At 41.9% G+C, this 20,834-nt stretch overlaps 1 gene segment (V, D, J or C); it reads left to right on the top strand.

Moving 5' to 3' along the window:
* Positions 1 to 19,967: 19,967 nt before the first annotated feature.
* Positions 19,968 to 20,467, top strand: LOC140498814 (immunoglobulin lambda variable 4-69-like). The segment is given in 2 exon segments: positions 19,968 to 20,013; positions 20,145 to 20,467. Coding segments are annotated over 2 exon segments (369 nt in total).
* The last annotated feature ends 367 nt before the right edge of the window (positions 20,468 to 20,834 follow it).

The following is a 20,834-nucleotide window of genomic DNA, read 5'->3' on the forward strand; positions in this document are numbered from 1 at the left end:
GCAAAGCACCTGGTACTGATTCTATTCTAGCTGAGAATTACAAATCAGAGTTTCCACTCCTCAGAAATGTGCCAACTGAAATTTTCTGGGTAACATGCAAAAGGAAGTTGACCCTCAAAAATTCAAAGATGCCATCTCTGTTTAAAAAAGGAAATGAATTGTCCTGGGGAGGAGGATCTCTCCCTCTTATACGTCACTGATAAGAGAGTTACCAGAGTCCTCCTTAATACGCTGATACTTCATCTGGAAGATACTCATGTACCCGAGGGCCAGCGTGACTTCAGGAAAGGCTGAGGAGAAGTTGATATGCTCCTTGCTTCATGACAATTCCAATAGAAATTCCAAGAGCAGAACACACGTCTGTACACAAAATTGAGCATGTTCTTTGATACTGACATTTGTGAGAAATTGTGGAAGGCTATGGGAAAAAAGTTAACTGCCCAGAGAAATTCATCACGATTGTTAGTCAGTTTCACGATGGCATACTTATCTGGTTTCTGGATAACGAACAACGTTCTCTTGCTTTCTCAGGCACCAAAGGAGCAAAGCAGGGATGTGTGCTTGCTCCAATTCTTTTGAGTATGGTGTTTTCAGCAATGTTGCTGGTTGCCTTAAAAGAGGGTGAAAATGTCTTCAAGGTCAGCTACTGCATACTCAGCAAGTGTAAATTCCCTGAGGATGAATAGTTGAATTTGAGAAGGCGACAAGCTCGGATTCAAGTGGAGGGAGAGTTAGTACATGACTTTTTGTTCAAAGATAATAGCACACTCAAGGAAGTCCCAGAGTCTAAGGTGCAACAGAGTTTGGGTGGATTCCCTCTTCCTTGTGTGAATTTTGGTTTGATAAAAGAGGTTCTCCACCACCCAGCATTTTATCCATATATGGAACCATCAATTGCAAGAAGTAGAGTAAATGTTGTGGATAAGTTCAGTTACCTTGGCAGTACACTTGCCAGGAATGTCCACATAAATAACAAAACTGACTGAAAAAAGAATGATCAACTTTAGAACTTATCATGGAAAACAAGAAATAGAAAACACAAAGAAAAACCTGACCTTCCACTTCACAGGTTATTTGTTGAACTCCGACAGTGAAGGTATGCTTCTCCTCCTTATGCTTACAAAAATAAAGAGGAAGGATGAGAGCACAAGATTCTCTTTAGCTGAGGATACCTTGGGGATGCTTCGTATCTCTGGCTCCTCAGAAAATCAAAAGGCTTCTCTCTTCCACCTCTTTGTCAGAGACAGGAACTAGTAACAAAATGTGGGCACAGACTCCAAGAAGAGAGCAAGACCTTACCATTACACCTCCTCTGGTCCTTCTGAGAGGAGGTTTCCCAACGTCTTGCACATGGAGATGGTTTCAGCTGGACATAATGGACATGTTTCCACCTCACCCCCTTATATTTTAGAAGGTGTTTTTTCTACAAACAATCCTGAGATAATATATTACAGTTAGAGCCAGTGTATAAGGAAATGGAACACACATTAGAGGAAAGATGAAAAAGAAACCTGAAAGTAATGACCTCACACTTAATTGAGAGACTGTACAAGGTCATCCATGGAATTCATAAAGAAGGGCTTCCCAGACATTGATCAGGGGAGCAGGGTAAGCCCTCATTACACCTATAAACATGAAGATTCTCTCCCCACTAGATGCCCCCTTTGTAGAAGGGACTGCTTGGATATTGTCTTACTACTTCTAATCTCAGAAATTGAAAGGGTTCCCCAAGGTTGTAGCCTAGCCACAAAAGCTGTCATGATCATTACCATGTCAGGGAGGACAACAAAGCATTGATCTGTCCTTTAAGTTCTGATGCCACTAAACAGCAAGGTGTTTTGGAAGGAAACAAAACCCAACCCACTATCTCCTGATGGAAAGACAATGTCAAGTACAGATAGTCCAGAAGTCCAAAGAGGGCAAAACATGAGGCCATGAGAAATTAGCTGAAGATATAGGCATTCTTGTTACACAAAAATACTATTTTATTTTACGATTTTTATACAGACTGTTTACATTTATTCCTTTTCTGAATAACACTTTCTTAACCAATTCCATGCAAAAGAAATCCTCACCATTCATTTGTTTTTTTTAATTTTGAGTTCTAAATTCACTCCTTTTCTCTTTTTCTTCCCCACTCCCTGAAATGACAAGCAACTTGATACAGGTTATAAATGTGAAATGATGCAAGACATATTTCTGTATTGTGAAAGAAAACACAATAGATTAGGGACACAAGGCACTCTAGTCAGTGATTATAGCAATCTACTGTTTATAAACACAAGGACCTCAGCTTCTGCAATAAGAACTCCTGGTCTGACAAAAACTGGAAAATATGTTGCAAACCTGGGAATGGAGTAATGCCTCACACAGTATACAAGAATAAAGTCCAAATGGGTGCAGAAGTAAGCATCCCAACATATACAGAGGGCCTGCTATCACAGATTCTTAGATGTGCATTTATAAAAGGAAAATAACTTTCAAGGGGTTAACAATCACTTTAATCAAGCACAGGTATCATTCCTTTAAGCACATCTATCAAGTACATATATCATTCAATTAATTTAGGGAGTAAACACCCTGAATTTCAAAGGAAATATAGAGAAATCAAATCATCAGGAGACATGGCTTCCTCTGCCTGAATTCAATTGGCAATTGAACCTCAACTGCTTTAAAATCATCACCAGAGAGGGAAGTATGACATCTGGGTTCTCAAAGTAAGGGAGGAGGGGTCCTTGGCGGCTTCCCACAGTCCTCATCTGTCATTCAAACATTCTTTCCAAAAACAAAGCCCCAAAGTAAAACCTCAGCTCAGAGTATTTACACACCTTTTAGAGACAGAGGGTATCACATCCCTCGGACCCAGTGCCTCTATAGAAAAAACTGTCCTTGGTCCCTCCTACAAAACAATTCCCCTAAAAAGCTTCCCAAAATAAGCAGCCCCATCAATGGATGGGAAAGATCTTCTATCACATTAAAATAATCAACAGACAAATACACAGTTTCTAGTTAAAGAAACTCTTGTTTTTGCACTTTACTATTTGTAAAGGCTCTTGATTGAGAAAGGCAAGATTCAATGAGAGGCAATTCATTATACTTAAACAAAAACAAAAATGATCCTATTTTGATTCCATCACAATTGATACACAATATAGATATTAAGGTTGATACTATAAACAAATTAGGGTAACAAGGGATAGTTTATTGGTCAAATTTATGGAGAATGGAATCATTTTTTTTTTACCAAAGAAGGGATAGAGAACATTGTGAAATACAAAATGGATAACTGTGATTACATCAAATGGAAAGGTTTTGCACAAACAAACCCAATGCAATCAAGATTAGGAGGGAAGCACAAACTTGGAAAACAATTTTTACAAGCAGTGTCTGTGAAAAACTGAAATTTGCAAAAATACAAATCATTTCCCAATTGATGAATGGTCCAAGAATATGAGCAGGCAGTTTTCAGAGGAAGAAATTAAAGCTGTTTATAATCTCATGAAAAATGCTCTAAATTACTATTGATTAGAGAGATGCAAATCAAAACAACACTGAAGTAGTATATCACACCTATCATATTGGCTAACATGACAAAACAGGAACATGATAAGTGTGTTGGAGAAGATATGGGAGAGTTGGAATAATAATACACTTTTGATGGTGCTGTGAGACGAACCAACCATTATGGAGAGCAATTTGGAAGTATACCCAAAAGGCTACAAAAATGTGCACACCATTTGACTCAGAAATATCCCTTCTACAGTTGAATCCCAAACAGATCATAATAATGGGAAAAGGTCCCACATATACAAAAATATTTATAGCAGATCTCTTTGTGGTGACCAACCAATGGAAATCCAGGAAATGCCCATGAATGTGTAGAAACTAACTGACACTGCTACCATTCTGAGGAGGGAGGGGGTAAGGAGGGGGAAAAAATTAAAACTTAAGAAAGTAATTGTTGAAAACTGAAAACAAATAAATTGATGTAAAAATAAGAGGGATAAAAGAAAGAAAACACAGAGGAAACAAAACAAAAAACCACGAGAAAAACCAAGTGAATATAGACTGAGATGATCTGCATTCAGATTCTGTTTGTTTGTTTGTTTGTATCTGAACATAGATAGCATTTTTCATCTTGAGCCTTTTCAGATTGTCTTGGATCCTAGTCGTGCTGGGAGTAGCTAAGTAACTCAAAGTTGATCATTGTTTAATACTGCTGTTATTGTGTACAGCACTCTCGTGCTTCTGCTTACTTAACTTTGCCTCAGCTCATATAGCTCTTTCAAGGTTTTTCTGAAACAGTCATGCTCATCTTTTCTTACAGCACAATAATATTCCGTAACAATCATACATCACATTTTGTTCAGCTATTCCCAATTCATATTCCCATTCATTCCTCAATTTACAATTCTTTGCCACCACGAAAGACATGCTAATATATTGTTCCACATGTAGAATTTATCCAATTTTCTTTATCACTGTGAGATACATACTTAATAGTGGTACTGACGGGTCAATGGGTGTGAACAGTTTTGTATACTTTTGGCTATAGTTCCAAATTGCTCTCCAAAACGGTTGGATCAGTTTACAGTTCCACCAACAGTGTATTTCATTCTCACCAATATTTGTGTTCTCTATTGCATTTGCCAATTTGACACTTGTGAGGGGTACCTCAGAATTGTCTTAATTTGCATTCTCTAATCAATAGTAATTTAAAGGAGGGGTGGGGAACCTGTGGCCTAGTAGCCAAAAGTAATGCTAAAGAGATTAAGAATCTTCCCTACTCAGATGAGCCAACCTGGTAGAAGCTACAAATGTCACATCCGTGGGGGAAAGACAGGAGGCATCATGTGGCAAGAAGGTCAAACACTATCAACACCTTGACCACTCTCTCATCTAGGAAGATGAGGACAATGGTATAGAATTTCAAACCCCAAAGCCAAAAGGATAGCAATGCTCCAAGCCAAGGGTCCACAGTAATAAAGTTCAGATACAACCTTGTGGAGATGCAGCCTGACAACTGCACATACAGTTTCCCCAAAGGCTTCAGCTCTGTGAAATGGTTCCCACCACAAAGTGATATAATTTTATAATAAAAGTGAAGGTAAGGGAAAGCCATGTCCTCTGCTTTGCTGCTACACCCTTAGGACCATGGGACCTTTCCATCTGTCCTATAGCTGAAATCCTCCGGGAGGAGGTGAGCTCCTTTACAGCAGGGGCTGTCTTCATTTTCCTTCGGATCCCCAGTACTCAGTGTGGTGCTTCCATAGTAAGCAATTAATAAACACCTATGTGTTCATTCGTTCCTTGTGGCTTTTACAAGATACTAATGGCTGAGGTTGGAAAGGCAAGCACTTCTCCATCAGTCTGTCCAATAAGATTCTACTTGGGTGTAATGATGAAAAAGGTCACCTGAAAGGTACCCATCACTTTTAAGAACTGATAGAACCATTACTTGAAGAAGTGACCTCTATGTATGTGTTAAATATGTCATAGCCTTTGGGAAGACTCTGGAAGAACACGAGGGAAGATGCTGAAAGTGTTGGACCAGCTAAAAGGAAATAGCCAATGACTTTGAAAGGACCACTCCTAGAGCAGTACGAACACTGTTATGGGTTTTGGTCACACTAAATCACAGGAAGACGGGAGCCCAGTGTAGACAGAAGTGCCCCTGACTTCACTATATCCAAAGACCCTTTGGGATCTCAGGAGTTTGGTCCATTTTCCTCACCATTTGTTAAAAGTGACAGTGCTATCACCAAACCACTAGATGTCCTCACTTGAGTGTATGAGAATGAAGAGTAATGAAGCAGGAGAATAGGCAAATCTTGGTGTGAAAAGGAACCAAGTCTGTGGGTGACGACTGGAGAGTCAGAGACACCCAGCGTTCAGGACATGGTCGCTGCCACACAGAGGACCCAGGACTCTCCTCTTCTGAATCAATCCATCCTTTCATCCTGTCCTATTCCAAGGACAGATGTTGGCTTAGAGACCTGGTGGGCAAGAAGCAGGGATCTTGTTCTGGTTGTGGGGCCCCTTAAGTTGTCTTAAAAGGGTGGAGTGGACTGGGGGTCGGCAGCCAGAAGGTGGAATTGTGGGCCTAGTTTGGGACAAGTAGTAATGGGATGGGGACCTTAGGGGTCTAATCCAGGGATAAGCCCAGCTGGCTCTGTCTATGACTGCTCTGACAGTTGGGATCATTCATGTGCGATATCTCTGCTGGACTGGGCCAGGAAATCCCAACACCTCAAGCCTTCAACCTGAGAGACATGCCCTCCCCATGAACCTGTCACCTCAGAAGTATGACATGGGGAATGGTTAAGAAGAGACTGTAAAAGGCAAAGATTTGCATTCAGCCCCCTCCCACCCAAAACCCAGCACAGACATCAGGGAGAGGATGAGAGAGTCCTGGAACATGCTAAGCCCAGCTATGTACTCTTGGAGCACTCTGAACCATGTCCTACCCTCTTCTCTGCCTCTTACTCCTGACTGTTTGCTCAGGTCACAGTTGCCCTCAGAGACTTCCATGTCCTGCTCCCTCATCCCTACCCTTGATCTTTATCATGAGGAAATCTAAGCACCTTTTCGCTCTCATCTTCTTGGACAATATTGCATTTCTTTATTTCTAGGTTCCTTCTCCCAGCCTGTGCAGATTCAGTCACCCTCCATGTCTGCATCCCTGGGAGCCACAGCTAGACTCATCTGTACTCTGAGCAGTCTATGCAGCATTTTCAGAATCGAATGGTTCCAGCATAGCACAGGAATGAGCCCTTGGTATGTCATGAACGTCACCAGCAGTGGAGGAGGAAGGAGGGGTAAGGGGATCCCTGATCGCTTCTATGGCTCCAGCTCTGGAACAGACAGATACTTGTCCATTTACCAACATCCAGCCCGAGGATGAAGCTGCTTACTAAAGTAGGGTAAATTATGGCACTGATAGTGGATGCTTAACACAGTGATACATTCAGTGAGAAAGTAGGACAAAAATCTTCCAAGTCAACCCAGATCCAGATGCAAATCTGGCCCCAGGCTTCTCATACTCTCTGAACTGCCAGGGCCAGGTAAAATCTTTCTGGTTCTTTCTGCCTCTCTCTTTATCTCTCTGACTCTGTCTCTGTCTATGTGTCTGAAACCAGATATTTTGATCTCAGAACAAGTATCTTCCCCCAAATACAACATGTGCAATCTGAGGAGACTGAGCCCAGGGGTTCTTTTAGCTAAACCTTGGGGTTTTGGGTTTTGGCCAGAGTGGAGAGGACAGAGGAAGATCCTACCATGACTTAGCTTCCATATCTATGGCCCTGCATCCTCCCATTAAGCGTCGTTTGTTTGTCCAAGATAACCCTTAGACAATTGGCAGAGCATGACCACAATTGCCAGGCATTGTGCTAAGCTCTGGGAGTACAAAGACATAGACAATCCTGGATTTCAAAGAGCTTACAATCTAATAGTGGAGCCAAAATACACACAACCAGGTGCCGACATGCTGTAGACAAGCTAAGTGGAGGCTGTCCATGGATTGAAAAACTCAGAGGGATTGTGAAAGGCTCTGGGAGAGGGAGATTTGATCAGGGAATCCAAGGTAGCCAAAGAATCAGACATGGGAAGGCAGAGGCTTCCAGGCATAGAGGCCAGTCAGTGGAAGTCTTCAGAGCAGGGAGAAGAAGAGTCTAGTGGAAGGAACAGCAAGGGTCACTTTCTATTGAAGACTTCCCATCACCAATACTGTCTTCTGTTTACTGAAATGCAGTAAAATCTCGTAGATAAGTGCTTGCAACAAATATTGACATTTAATAGACTATGGTTTTATAAGCAGAAGAGACAGACAGGATGGGACAGTGATGAAAGCAATGTGTGACATAGAGTGCTGGACTAAACTTATACTTATCTTCTCCAAAGTAATCATTTGTCCTCAACAGAAGCATTGACCAAAGGCAAGATGACAACCAGAATACTGAATGTCAGCAGGTAAGAGAGCTTCTCCAAGCAGGCCCAGTTCATGGCTAACTTGGAGAGAAAGCTGTGCCATGATGTGGTTGACCACAGTGGAGCAGAACAAGAGTAAAATGCTTTCAGAGATTTGGTGGAGAGCACCACTTTTACTCCTCTGGGTCAGCACACTTGCATTCATCAAGATTTGTTTCTGAAAGTGATGGGAAATTCAGAACCTGCTAAATGGAAAATGGAAATTCTGGAGACTTTACCACCAGGATAGCTCATCCATTTCTGAGAAGGCATCATTTAACTCCAAAAGAAATAAAATGCAAGTCTTAGAGAGATGCAGGATTTCTGGCTCAAGAAAGAGAGAGGAAATTCAGTTTTATGCTGATAGTTACAATTCAGAATGCTTTTATGATGCCCTGAAGGCTATTTGTGGGCTAAAGACATGCATCTGGATTACTCAGTGCTGATGGAGCCACATGTATCACTGCTAAGGAAATTATTCTTTAGAGCAAGGTTGAACACTTCTATAGACTTCTCAAGAAACCAGCAACAACCAGTGCTGAACTCATTCACTGTATACTTCAGGTTGAAGTCAATTCTTCTCTAACCAAACATTCAACAGAAGAAGAGGTTTTGAATATAAAACTTAACTCTGATGTGGCAAAAGACCTGGTTTTGATTCTATACTAATTCATTCCCTCTTTGAAGAAGGGATTGCTTGGATGTTTCCTTATTATTCCTGATGCCTGGAACTATGTGGGATCCATAATGGGTGATTATATAGGTGTTTCTTTGATTCATTGATTGAATGAACAACTAGGACAGTGTGACCTCTGACAGCATGTGTGGGAAGAAATCAAAGGAGGCCTGGTACCCCAGGCAGAAAGGCTTTTGGTACTCCATGAGATCAAGAGGCAACATGTCAGCTGAACTGGGTCAAGAAGAACTGCCAAGAACTTCAGGCATGCCCACCTGACCTCTGCTCATGCTTCTGAAGTCCTGGGTTTGACCTCGGTATGTAGATGAGAGAACAGATCTAGGCCTTGCCCCTCCTTCCTCCATATATGGAAATGTCAGGATTGTAACATTGGCAGGGTCTGCCATGATTCCCTTCAGGGAGAATATTTGAAAATAGTGGAAAGTCCAAAGGGTATCTCAGTGAATACATCTGGGCAAAGAAATTGTGGAGTAGGGTATAGGGGCCACAATGATGCCTCATCATTTGAGGTTCGTTTGTCCTGGAGAGACAGGGAAGAAGAGGAGCCATATCTGGGTCTCGAAAATGATGTCAGGAGCAGAAAACAAAAAGGATCTTTCTTCCCAAAGCTCCTAGAGAAGAATGAGATGCATTGTAGGCTGCAGCAGGAGCTTACACTGGCAATATAACATCATCACTCACAAGATATTAATGATTATAATAAAGTTTTTACTTTCTCCATTCAGTACTTAACTCTGATCTGTCAGGAACTGTGGGCCACTGAAAAGAAAAAAGCCCCACAGACATCAAAATGTTGATATCCATACTTCCTGTGATAGCTAAGGATTGGGAGTAAAGCAGAAGCCCATCACTGGAAGAACTCCCACACCATTTGTACTTGGCTAATGTAATAGAATATCACAGAATGGAAAAGAAGGATGTGTGTGATAAACAGAAAGAAATATGGAAAGATCTGTATGACCTGATGTGCAGTGAAGTAAGCAGAGCCACCAAAACAAGATACACAATGATAACAACAGTGTACATGATGAAGACAAGACACCAAAAAGGCAAAGGGAAATGGAACAGAATGATGGAGTCAAATGGGCCCTGAATGAACAGATAGGAATACCTTCCCTGCCCCCTCCTTTATGGAGGTGGGACGGGCACAGGTGTTACTCATTGCACATGGGCTCACATTTTATCCAGTTATTGTTCAGTTCTGCTGACTTTTTCACTATTTTTAAAAGAAAACTGTTTGTCACAGGGGATATCCCTAAGGGAGGGGGGAAGGGAAGAGCAATAGATTCATGGGATACTATGGGATTCTTGGGAAACAGAAAACATCAACAAAAATAATTTATGAAAAGGCAAAGAGAAAGCAGCACACAGAAATTAAAAATGTATGGACACTGGATGATCTACCAGCCATTTGAATCATGCCATAGACTCCTTGATGACTTTCACTAATTTTTTCCTGAATCTTCGTGAGATGAGCTGATACTTTCCTCGCTTGTTCAATTAGAAAATGTAAAAAGTTAAATACAAAAGAGTAAAAAAATGGAATTTTGTTCTCAGATGGATTCAACCACAACCCCATCTTAGATGATTAGAACAAGGCAACAATTAAAACAAAAGCAATGTTAATAGTACTCTCAAATTTCATATGATAATAGATATCTTTAATTTCTTCTTCTGAAAATTGCCTGTTCATATTCTTTGATCATTTATCAATTGGGGAAACGTGGCCTATTTGAATGGGTTGAAGACATCATAAACTTTGAGAAAACTCTGGAAGAATATGAGGGGAGATGCAAAAAGTGTTGGAACAACCAGAAGAAAATAAACAATGACTTTCAATGGACAATCCTGAGAGCAGTACAGAAAATATTACAGATTTTGGTCACATTATTTCACAAGGTGGTGTGAACACATAACCAGTGTAGGCAGAAGTGCCCCCCACTTCACTGCATACAAAAATCTTTGAGATCTCAGGACTTTGGTCAAATTTCTTCACCATTTATTAAAAGTGATGGTGCTATTACCAAACCACTAGATGTCCTCATTTGAGGATAAGTGACAGAATAGTAAAGAGGCAAACCTTTGTTTGAAAATGAACCAAGGCTCGGGGAGGAGCCAAGATGGCAGAGTAGAAAAATACACATATGCTAGCTCCAAACCCACAGCCCATAAATTACTTGTAAAGAAGAACTCCCAACAAATTCTGGAGCAGCAGAAACCACAGAACAGAGTGCAGGAGATTTCTGTTCCAGAGAGCCCTGAAAAACTGACCTGAAGGATCCATCTCGCACCAGACCAGAGAGGAGCCCAGCCCTGCCTTGGCTACACAGCACCGAGAGGAGTGGATCCGAGCAGGCTTCAGAGACAGAACCCCTTGCAGGCGCGCAAGTTCCTCCACCCACAAGCACCAAAGGTCAGTGAAAGAGCCTTTTTGGTTGGCTGAGAGGGGAGTGGGGTGTCCCCGTGGCTCGGGTCACCTTGGGAGGGAGCAGTGGAGGCAGCAGCAGACAAGGGCCCCCAAAGCAGACAGGAAATCGGATCCATTGATGAAGGTCTCCACATAAGTCCCCTGAGGGAATTGAGCCCTCTGAGGCGGTCCTAACACCACCTGAGCACCTGAACTTAATCTCACACTGAATAGCAGCCCTGCCCCTGCCCAAATCCCTGAGGCTGGGAAGCAGCATTTGAATCTCAGACCCCAAGCACTAGCTCTGCAGAACTGGAGGCGAGGTGGGTGTGGAGAGGAAACTTAGAAGTCAAGTCACTGGCTGGGAAAACACCCAGAAAAGAAGAAAAATAAGACCATAGAAGGTTACTTTCTTGGTGAACAGATATCTGCTCCCTTCCTTTCTGATGAGGATGAACAATGCTTACCATCAGGGAAAAACGCAGAAGTCAAGGCTTCTGTATCCCAAAGATCCAAAAGAAATATTCCATGGGCTCAGGCCATGGAAGAGCTCAAAAAGGATTTTGAAAATCAAGTAAGAGAGGTGGAGGAAAAACTGGGAAGAGAAATGAGAGAGATGCAAGAAAAGCATGAAAAGCAGGTCAACACCTAGCTAAAGGAGACCCAAAAAAATGCTGAAGAAAATAACACCTTGAAAAATAGGCTAACTCAATTGACAAAAGAGGTTCAAAAAGCCAATAAGGAGAAGAATGCTTTCAAAAGCAGAATTAGCCAAATGGAAAAGGAGGTTCAAAAACTTACTGAAGAAAATAGTTCTTTGAAAATTAGAATGGAACAGATGAAGGCTAATGACTTTATGAGAAACCAAGAAATCACAAAACAAAACCAAAAGAATGAAAAAATGGAAGATAATGTGAAATATCTCATTGGAAAGACAACTGACCTGGAAAATAGGTCCAGGAGAGACAATTTAAAAATTACGGGACTACCTGGAAGCCATGATCAAAAAAAGAGCCTAGACATCATCTTTCATGAAATTATCAAGGAAAACTGCCCTGAGATTCTAGAACCAGAGGGCATAATAAGTATTCAAGGAATCCACGGATCACCGCCTGAAAAAGATCCAAAAAGAGAAACTCCTAGGAACACTGTAGCCAAATTCCAGAATTCCCTGGTCAAGGAGAAAATATTGCAAGCAGCTAGAAAGAAACAATTCAAGTATTGTGGAAATACAATCAGGATAACACACGATCTAGCAGCTTTTACATTAAGGGATCAAAGGGCGTGGAATATCATATTCCAGAAGTCAAAGGAACTAGGACTAAAACCAAGAATCACCTACCCAGCAAAACTGAGTATAATACTTCAGGGGAAAAAATGGTCTTTCAATGAAATTGGGGACTTTCAAGCATTCTTGATGAAAAGTCCAGAGCTGAAAAGAAAACTTGACTTTCAAACACAAGAATGAAGAGAAGCATGGAAAGGTAAACAGCAAAGAGAAGTCATAAGGGACTTACTAAAGTTGAACTGTTTACATTCCTACATGGAAAGACAATATTTGTAACTCTTGAAACTTTTCAGTATCTGGGTAGTGGGTGGGATTACACCCACACGCATACACACAGAGAGAGACAGAGAGCACAGAGTGAATGGAATAGGATGGCATCATATCTTTAAAAAGTGAAATTAAGCAGTAAGAGAGAAATATATTGGGAGGAGAAAGGGAGAAATGGAATGGGGCAAATTATCTCTCATAAAAGAGGCAAGCAAAAGAGTGGAGGGAAAAAGAGAGGAGGTGAGAGAAAAACATGAAGTTTACTCTCATCACATTCGACTAAAGGAAAGAATAAAATGCACACTCATTTCGGTATGAAAACCTATCTTACAATACAGGAAAGTGGGGGAGAAGGGGTTAAGCAGGGTGGGGGGGATGATGGAAGGGAGGTCAATGGGAGGGGGAAGCAATATGAAGTCAACACTTGGGGAGGGACAGAATCCAAAGAGAGAACAGAAGCAATGTGGAGCAGGATAGGATGGAGGGAAATATAGTTAGTCTTACACAACATGACTATTATGGAAGTCATTTGCAAAACTACAGAGACATGGTCTATATTGAATTGCTTGCCTTCCAAAGGGAATGGGTGGGGAGGGAAGGATGAAGAGAAGTTGGAACTCAAAATTTTAGGAACAACTGTTGAGTATTGTTCTTGCATACATCTAGGAAATAAAAAATACAGGCAGTGGCGTATAGAAAGTTACCTGACCCTACAGGACAAAAGAGAAGATGGGGACTAGGGAAGGGAAGGATGATAGAAGAGAGGGCAGATTGGTGATAGGGGGAATTAGAATGCTGGGTGTTCTGGGGTGGGGGGAGGGGACAAATGGGGAGAAAATTTGGAACCCAAAATGTTGTGGAAATGAAGATTAAAAGTTAAATAAATTAATTAATTTAAAAAAATTAAAAAGAAAAAAGAAAAAGAAAATAAACCAAGGCTGTGGGTGGCCAATGGAAAGTCAAAGAATAAACAGCTTGCAGGAAATGGTCCCTTTCACACAAAGGCACCAAGACTCTCCTCTCCTGGGAAATCCATGCTTTATCCTGTGGATTGGGGCTGGCCTGGAGGCCTGTTGGGCAGCAAGCAGGGGTCTTGTTCTGGCTATGGGACACCTGAGGTTGGCTTACAAGGGTGGGATGATTGGGAGCCTGCATCCGGGAGGTGCCACTTAGCACCTGATTTGGGACAGGCAGTGATGGGATGGGGAGCCTGGGGGTCTGATCTGGGGATCAGCCCAGCTCTCTGTCTGAGACTGATCTGACCCTGGAGATCACACAGGAGTGAAATCTCTGCTTGGCTGGGAAAAGAAACCCCAACGACACCATGCCCTCTCCCTGAAAGACATGTCCCTGCCATGGACTTGTGACTTCAGAGATGTGACTTGGGGGTGGTTAAGAAGAGCCTGCATAAGGCACAGATTTGCATTCAGCCCCCTCCCACCCAAAACCCAATGCAGGTTTCAGGGAGAGGATAAGAGGGACTTGGAAGAGGCCAGGTCCTGCTGTGTGCTCTTTGGAGAGCAGAGCTCTTGGGGCCCTCTGCACCATGGCCTGGCCTATTGTCTGCCTGGCACTGCTCCCTGTGTGCTCAGGTTAGGGCTGCCCTCAGAAACCTCCTTGTCCTGCTCCCTCATCCCTGCTCTTGGGCTCTCTGCTTAGGATCTCCCAGTAGGGGGTGGAGCCAAGATGATGGAGTAGAAAGACGAACATACACTAACTCTTTATCACAGCCCATAAAATACCTATAAAGAAGAACTCTCAACAAATTCTACAGCAGCAGAAGCCTCCAAAAAACAGGAGGGAGGAGATTTCTATCCCAGAGTGACCTGAAAGACCTACAGGAAAGGTCTGTCATGCACCAGTCGTGGAGCAGAGCCCAGCCCTGCCTTGGCCACGGCGTCACTGAGAAGAGCAGATCAAATCAGGCTTCAGGGACAGAATGTACAACAGCAGAGCAGATCCCTTAACCTACAGGCACAAAGGTCAGCGAGAGAGTCTTTTAGGGTGGCCGAGAAGGGATCAGGGTGTCCCCATAACTAAGGCCTCCTCAGGTGGCAGCAGTACAGTCAGCAGCAGAGAGGGGCTCCCAAAGCAGTCAGTAGCCCATATCCATTGTTGAAGGTCTCAGTATAAACCTCCTGAGGGAACTGAGCCCTGTGTGGTGGCCTTCCCCTGTCCTGAAGAGCTGACTTTAATCTCACACTGAATAGCAGCCCTACCCCCATCTAAAGCCCCTGAGGCTTTGGAGCAGCTCATTTGAATCTCAGTCCCCAGTGCTGGCTTGGGAACTGGAGGCAAGGTGGTGGTAGAGAGGAAACTCAGAAGTCAAGTAACTGGCTGGGAAAATGCCCAAAAAAGGGAAAAAATAAGACCATAGAAGGTTACTTCCTTGGAGAACAGATGTCTCCTCCCATCCTTTCAGATGACGATGAACAAGGCTATTGTCAGAGGAAGTCAAGGCCTCCGACACCAGGGCCTCCAAAGGGAACTTAAACAGGGCTCAGGTAATAGAAGACCTTAAAAAAGCAAGTTAGCAGCTTACTAAAGGAAAATTTAAAAAAATGCTGAGAAAAATAGCAGCTTTAAAAGGAGGCTAGCTCAATTGGAAAAAGAGGTCCGAAAAGTCAGTGAGGAGAAGGAGGCTTTAAAAAGGAGAACTGGCCAAATGAAGAAGAAGGTTCAAAAGCTCATTGAACAAATTAATTCATTGAGGGAGAGAATTGAATTCAGGGAAATGAATGACTATGAGATAAACCAAGCAGTTAGTAGACAAAACCAAAAGCTTGAAAAAATAGAAGACAATATGAAACTTCTCATTGGGAAAACACCTGACCTGGAAAATAGATCCAGGAGAAACAATTTAAAAATTATGGGACTACCTGAAAGCCATGATCAGAAAAAGAGCCTAGACATTATCTTCTATGAAATTATCAAGGAAAACTGCCCTGATGTTCTAGAATCAGAGGGCAAAATAAATATTGAAAGAATCCACTGATCACTTCCTGCAAGAGACCCAAACAGAGAAACTCTTAGGAATATTGTGGCCAAATTTCAGAGTTCCCAGGTCAAGGAGAAAATACTACAAGCAGTTAGAAAGAACAATTTGAGTATTGTGGAAATACAATCAGGATAACACAAGATCTGGCAGCTTCAACTTTAAGGGATTGAAGGGCTTAGATTGGGATATTTCATAGGTCAAAGGAACTGGGATTGAAACCATGAATCACCTACCCAGAAAATCTGAGTATAATACATCAAGGGAATAAATGGTCATTCAATGACATAGAGGATTTTCAATCATTCATATTGAGGAAAAAACCAGATCTGCATAGAAAATCTGACTTTCCAAGACAAAAATCAAGAGAAGCATGAAAAGGTAAACAGGAAAGAAAAATCATAAAAGACTCTTTAAAGCTGAACTGTTTACATTACTACACGGAAAGAAAATATTTATAACTCTTGAATTTTTTCTCAGTATTTGGGTAGATGGAGAGATTGTACATACACACACACATACACATATATAGATAGAGAGTACAGGGTGTGTTGAATAAGAAGAGATGATATCCACACACACACAAACACACACACACACGCACACACAATAAAATAAAAATTAAAAGGTGAAGGAGGAAAATACCAGGAAGAGAAAGAGAGAAATACAATGGGGCAGGCTATGACTCATAAAAGAGGTAAGAAAAATCTTGTTCAATGGAGGAGAAAAGGGAGAAGGCGAGAGGGAAAAAATGAAGCTACTCTCTCCACATGTGGCTGAAGGAGAGAATAACATGCTCACTAAATTTGATGCGAAAATTTATATCACACCACAGGAAAGTAGGAGGGGAGGCGACAAGTGGGGTGAGGGTAATGTTAGAAGGGAAGGCAAATGGGAGAAGGGAGTCATTAGAAATAAACAATTTCGAGAAGGGACAAGGTCAACTGTGGAAAAAAGAAGGAGGGATAGCATAGGACAGAAGGCAATATAATTAGTAGTACACAACATGATTATTATGGAAGTCTTTTGCAAAACAACACATATTTAATCTGTATTGAATTGCTTGCCTTCTCAGTGGGGCTGGGGAGGGAGGGGGGAGGGAGAGAAGATGTAATTCAAAGTATTAGCAACGAATGTTGAGAATTTTTATTGCATATAATAGGAAAATAAGAAATACAAGGAATGGGGTATACAAATTTATCTTGCCCTACAAGAAAAGACAAAAGATGGGGATAAGGCAAGGGTGGGGTGTGATAGAAGGGAGGGTACATTGAGGGAAGGAATAATCAGAATGCAAGGTATTAGGAAGAGTGGGGAGGGGAGTGATGGGGAGAAAAATTGGACATGTTACAAAGTTAGGTAAAAGTCACTAGTATTAAAACATTTGAGTGAATTAATTACTGAGAATAAATCAATGACATCTTTAGTTTGGGGAAAAGAATTTTAGTCTAAATTTCTTAGAGGAAAGAAACCTCGGGTAAAATTTGGCATTGATGGAAAAGTTAAGGTTTTAATGGTAAATTTGATTTTATGGTTGCTATTTAATCAGGAACTAGAACAGGTATAGAAAGGCATGTAAGCCACTTAAGACTTGCCCCAAAGATGTTCCTTAGCCAAAGTGAAATTATAACCATAACTGAAACCTGGTTATTGGAACTTTCCATTTTTAGATGCTATGGGACTATTAAGTGACTGTTCTTCTGAGTCGAGTTCCAGGTATGGATAGCATGAACTGATGCTGAGTGAAATGAGCAGAAGCAGGAGAACATTATACACAGTATCAACCAAAGTGTTTGAGGACTATTTATGATAGACTTAGCCCTTCACAGCAATGCAAGGACCTAAAAGATTTCTAAATGTCTCTTGATGCAAAATACTATCCACATCCAAAGAAAAAACTATAGAGTCAGAAAGCAGAATGAAGCAGACTATTTTAGTTTTTATGATGTTTTCTTTTGTTTTAGTTGTTCTTATTTTTTCTTCCATTTGTTTTAATTCTTCTATGCAACATGACTAATGTGAAACTGTGTTTAATATGAAGGTATGCAGGAAGCCAGAAAAGCTGGTTATTGGGATCTGGATGTACCACTGAAAAAGATGAGCAGGATTATTTCAGGAAAACCTGGAAAGAATTGATGCAAAATGAAGAGAACAGAACCAGGAGAACATTACACCCAAGAAGAGTAACATCATGCTCTGATCATCTGTGATTGATTTAGCCACTCCCAGATATTCCGAAAAGATCTGTGATGAAAAATGCTGTGTACCTCCAGAGAATAAAACGGATGGAGTCAGAATGCAGATCAAATCAGACTGTTTTCACTTTATTTAACTCACGGTTTTTATGTTAGTTTTGTTTGATCTGTGTTTTCCTTCATGAATAATATAATAATAATATAAATAAGGAGTACTATAGTAAGTAATAATATAATAATAATGAGTTGAATTTTGAGAGAGTTATTAATATTACTATTATTTAATTTGTAACTATTGCCCATTGATAACCTTCAGGTGGGGCTATTGAGGGAGACTTGATTACGGGAGGCCTGTTTCCTATGAAGGCCCACACCTTTTCCTGATTGCTAATGAAGTACTGGGTCAAGAGGGGTTGTGGCCTCTGGCTCTGAAAAGAGCACAAATACTTTGAGGGTGAAGGTATACTTTGGGGTTTGGTTTTGAAAGAAGGTTTGTTTGACCAGATAAGACTCTCGGAAACTGTTAAGCAGCCTCTTGGTTTTCAGAACTCAGATATTGGTGCTTCTGTCTCTGGTAACTATGCATGTATGTATGTATAGTCAGAAAATTGGAAGCTTGTCATTTGGACCAGGTATGGTGCATATAATTAAAGTGATTCTTGACCACTCAAAAGTTGAGTATTCTTTTATAAATGCAGATCTAAGAACCTGTGATTGCAGCCCTCTTCCACCCTGTGTATGTTGGGGGTACTTACTGATGCACCACCACAAAGTGACATAATATCAACAACACAAATGAAGGTAAAGAAGACCCAGGACCCTCTGATTTGCGGCTACACCCTCAGAACCATGGAGACTTTCCATCTAAGCTGCTTCTGAAATCCTATAGGAGAAGGTGAACTCCTTGAGAACTGGAACTTTTATCATTTTGCTTTGGATCCCCAGTCCTCAGAATGGTGCTACCACAGTAAGCACTTAATAAAAATTTTGTCTCCATTTATTCCTTGTGTCCTTTTGTCTCCATTTATTCCAAATCCCTATACCATAAGTGGTAAAGGTCAAGACTTCTTTATCAGAGGCTGTCCAAAACAATTCTGCTTGTTTGCTCAGATATATCAATCACCTTGAAGGCACTTATCACCTTTAAGGAACGGTAGAACCATTACCTGGAGAAGTGACCTCTTTGAATGGGTTGAAGACATCATAAATTTTGGGAAAACTCTGGAAGAACATGAGGGGAGATACAAAAAGCGTTGGATCAACCAAAAGAAAATAAACAGGGCCTTTCAGTGGACAATCCTGAGATCTCTACAGACAATATTATGAGTTTTGGTCACATTGTACTATAAGGAGGTGTGAACACATGACCAGCATAGACAGAAGTGCCCCTGAATTCACTGCATACAAAAACCCTTTGAGACCTCAGGACCTTGGTCAAATTTCTTCACCATTTATTGAAAGTGATGGTGCTATCACCAACCACTAGGTGTCCTCACTTGAGCGTATGTAACTAAAAAGTAAAGACACAAACCTTTAATTTAAAATGAACCAAGCCTGTAGGTGGCCATTGGAAAGTCAGAGAATAACCACATTTCAGGGCATAATCCCTTTCACACAAAGGCACCAAGGCTCTCCTGTGCTGGGAAATTCATCATTTGTCCTGTGGATTGAGGTTAGCTAGGAGGCCTGTTGGGCAGCCAGCAGGGGTCCTATTCTGGCTGTGGGACACCTGAGGTTGGCTTACAAGGATGGAGTGATTGGGAGCCTGCAGCCAGGAGGTGACACTTAGAGCCTGGTTTGGGACAGGCAGTGATGGAATGTGGAGCCTGGGGATCAGCCCAGCTGGATATGTCTGTGACTGATCTGACACTGGAGATCATACAGGAGTGAAATCTCTGATTGGCTGGAAAAAGAAATTCCAAAAACCGCATGTCTTGTACCTGAAAGACATGTCCCTGTCATGGACTTGTGGTTTCAGAAGTGTGACATGGGGGAGGTTAAGAAGAGTCTGCATAAGGCACAGATTTGCATTCAGCCCCCTCCCACCCAAAACCCAATAGAGGTTTCAGGGAGAGGATAAGAGGGACTTGGAAGAACCAGGTCCTGCTGTGCGCTCTTTGGAGAGCAGAGCTCTTGGGGCCCTCTGCACCATGGCCTGGCCTATTGTCTGCCTGGCACTGCTCACTGTGTGCTCAGGTAAGGGCTGCCCTCAGAAACCTCCTTGTCCTGCTCCCTCATCCCTGCCCTTGGCTTCTCTGCTTAAGATCTCCAAGCCCTTTCACCCTTTCTTCTTATTCTAGGACATTAATGTCTGTCTCTATTTCTAGGTTCCTTCTCTCAACCTGTGGTGACTCAGTCACTCTCCATGTCTGCTTCTCTGGGAGGCACAGTTAAACTCACATGCACCCTCAGCAGTCAACACAGCACCTACACTATTGATTGGTTACAACAGAGTCCAGGAAAGTCCCCTCGGTATATTATGTATGTCAGCAGCAGTGGAGGTGGAAGTAGGGGTGATGGGATCCCTGATCGTTTCTCTGGCTCCAGCTCTGGAGCCGACAGATACTTGACCATCAGCAACATCCAGCCTGAAGATGAAGCAGATTACTACTGTTGGTATGGTTATGGCAGTGGTAGTGATGGTGGTTGACACAGTGATACATTCAGCAAGGAAGTGAGACAAAAACCTCCCCTGCCAGCTCCACAGCTGGTTCCAGGCTTCTGACATCCTCTGAACTGCCAGGGCAGGGTCAAGTCTTTATGGTTCTTTCCGTCTCTATCTCTATTTTTATCTCCCTGACTCTGTCTCATCTGTCTCTGGGTCTGACTCTCTTTTAGTATACAAATTTATATGATGTAGTTGAGGTCACACTGAGAATATGGAGCAGAAGTGGACCTTCAACCCAGATCTTCTGACCCCAGGACCAGTATTTTCCCCCACATTCCACATGTGGACTCTGGAGACAGAGTCCAGGGAGGGTTTTAGCTAAGCTTTCAGACTTTGGGATTTGGCCTGG

The sequence above is a fragment of the Notamacropus eugenii genome, chromosome 4, assembly GCF_028372415.1.
Source record: "Notamacropus eugenii isolate mMacEug1 chromosome 4, mMacEug1.pri_v2, whole genome shotgun sequence".
NCBI classification, from domain to species: Eukaryota; Metazoa; Chordata; class Mammalia; order Diprotodontia; family Macropodidae; genus Notamacropus; species Notamacropus eugenii.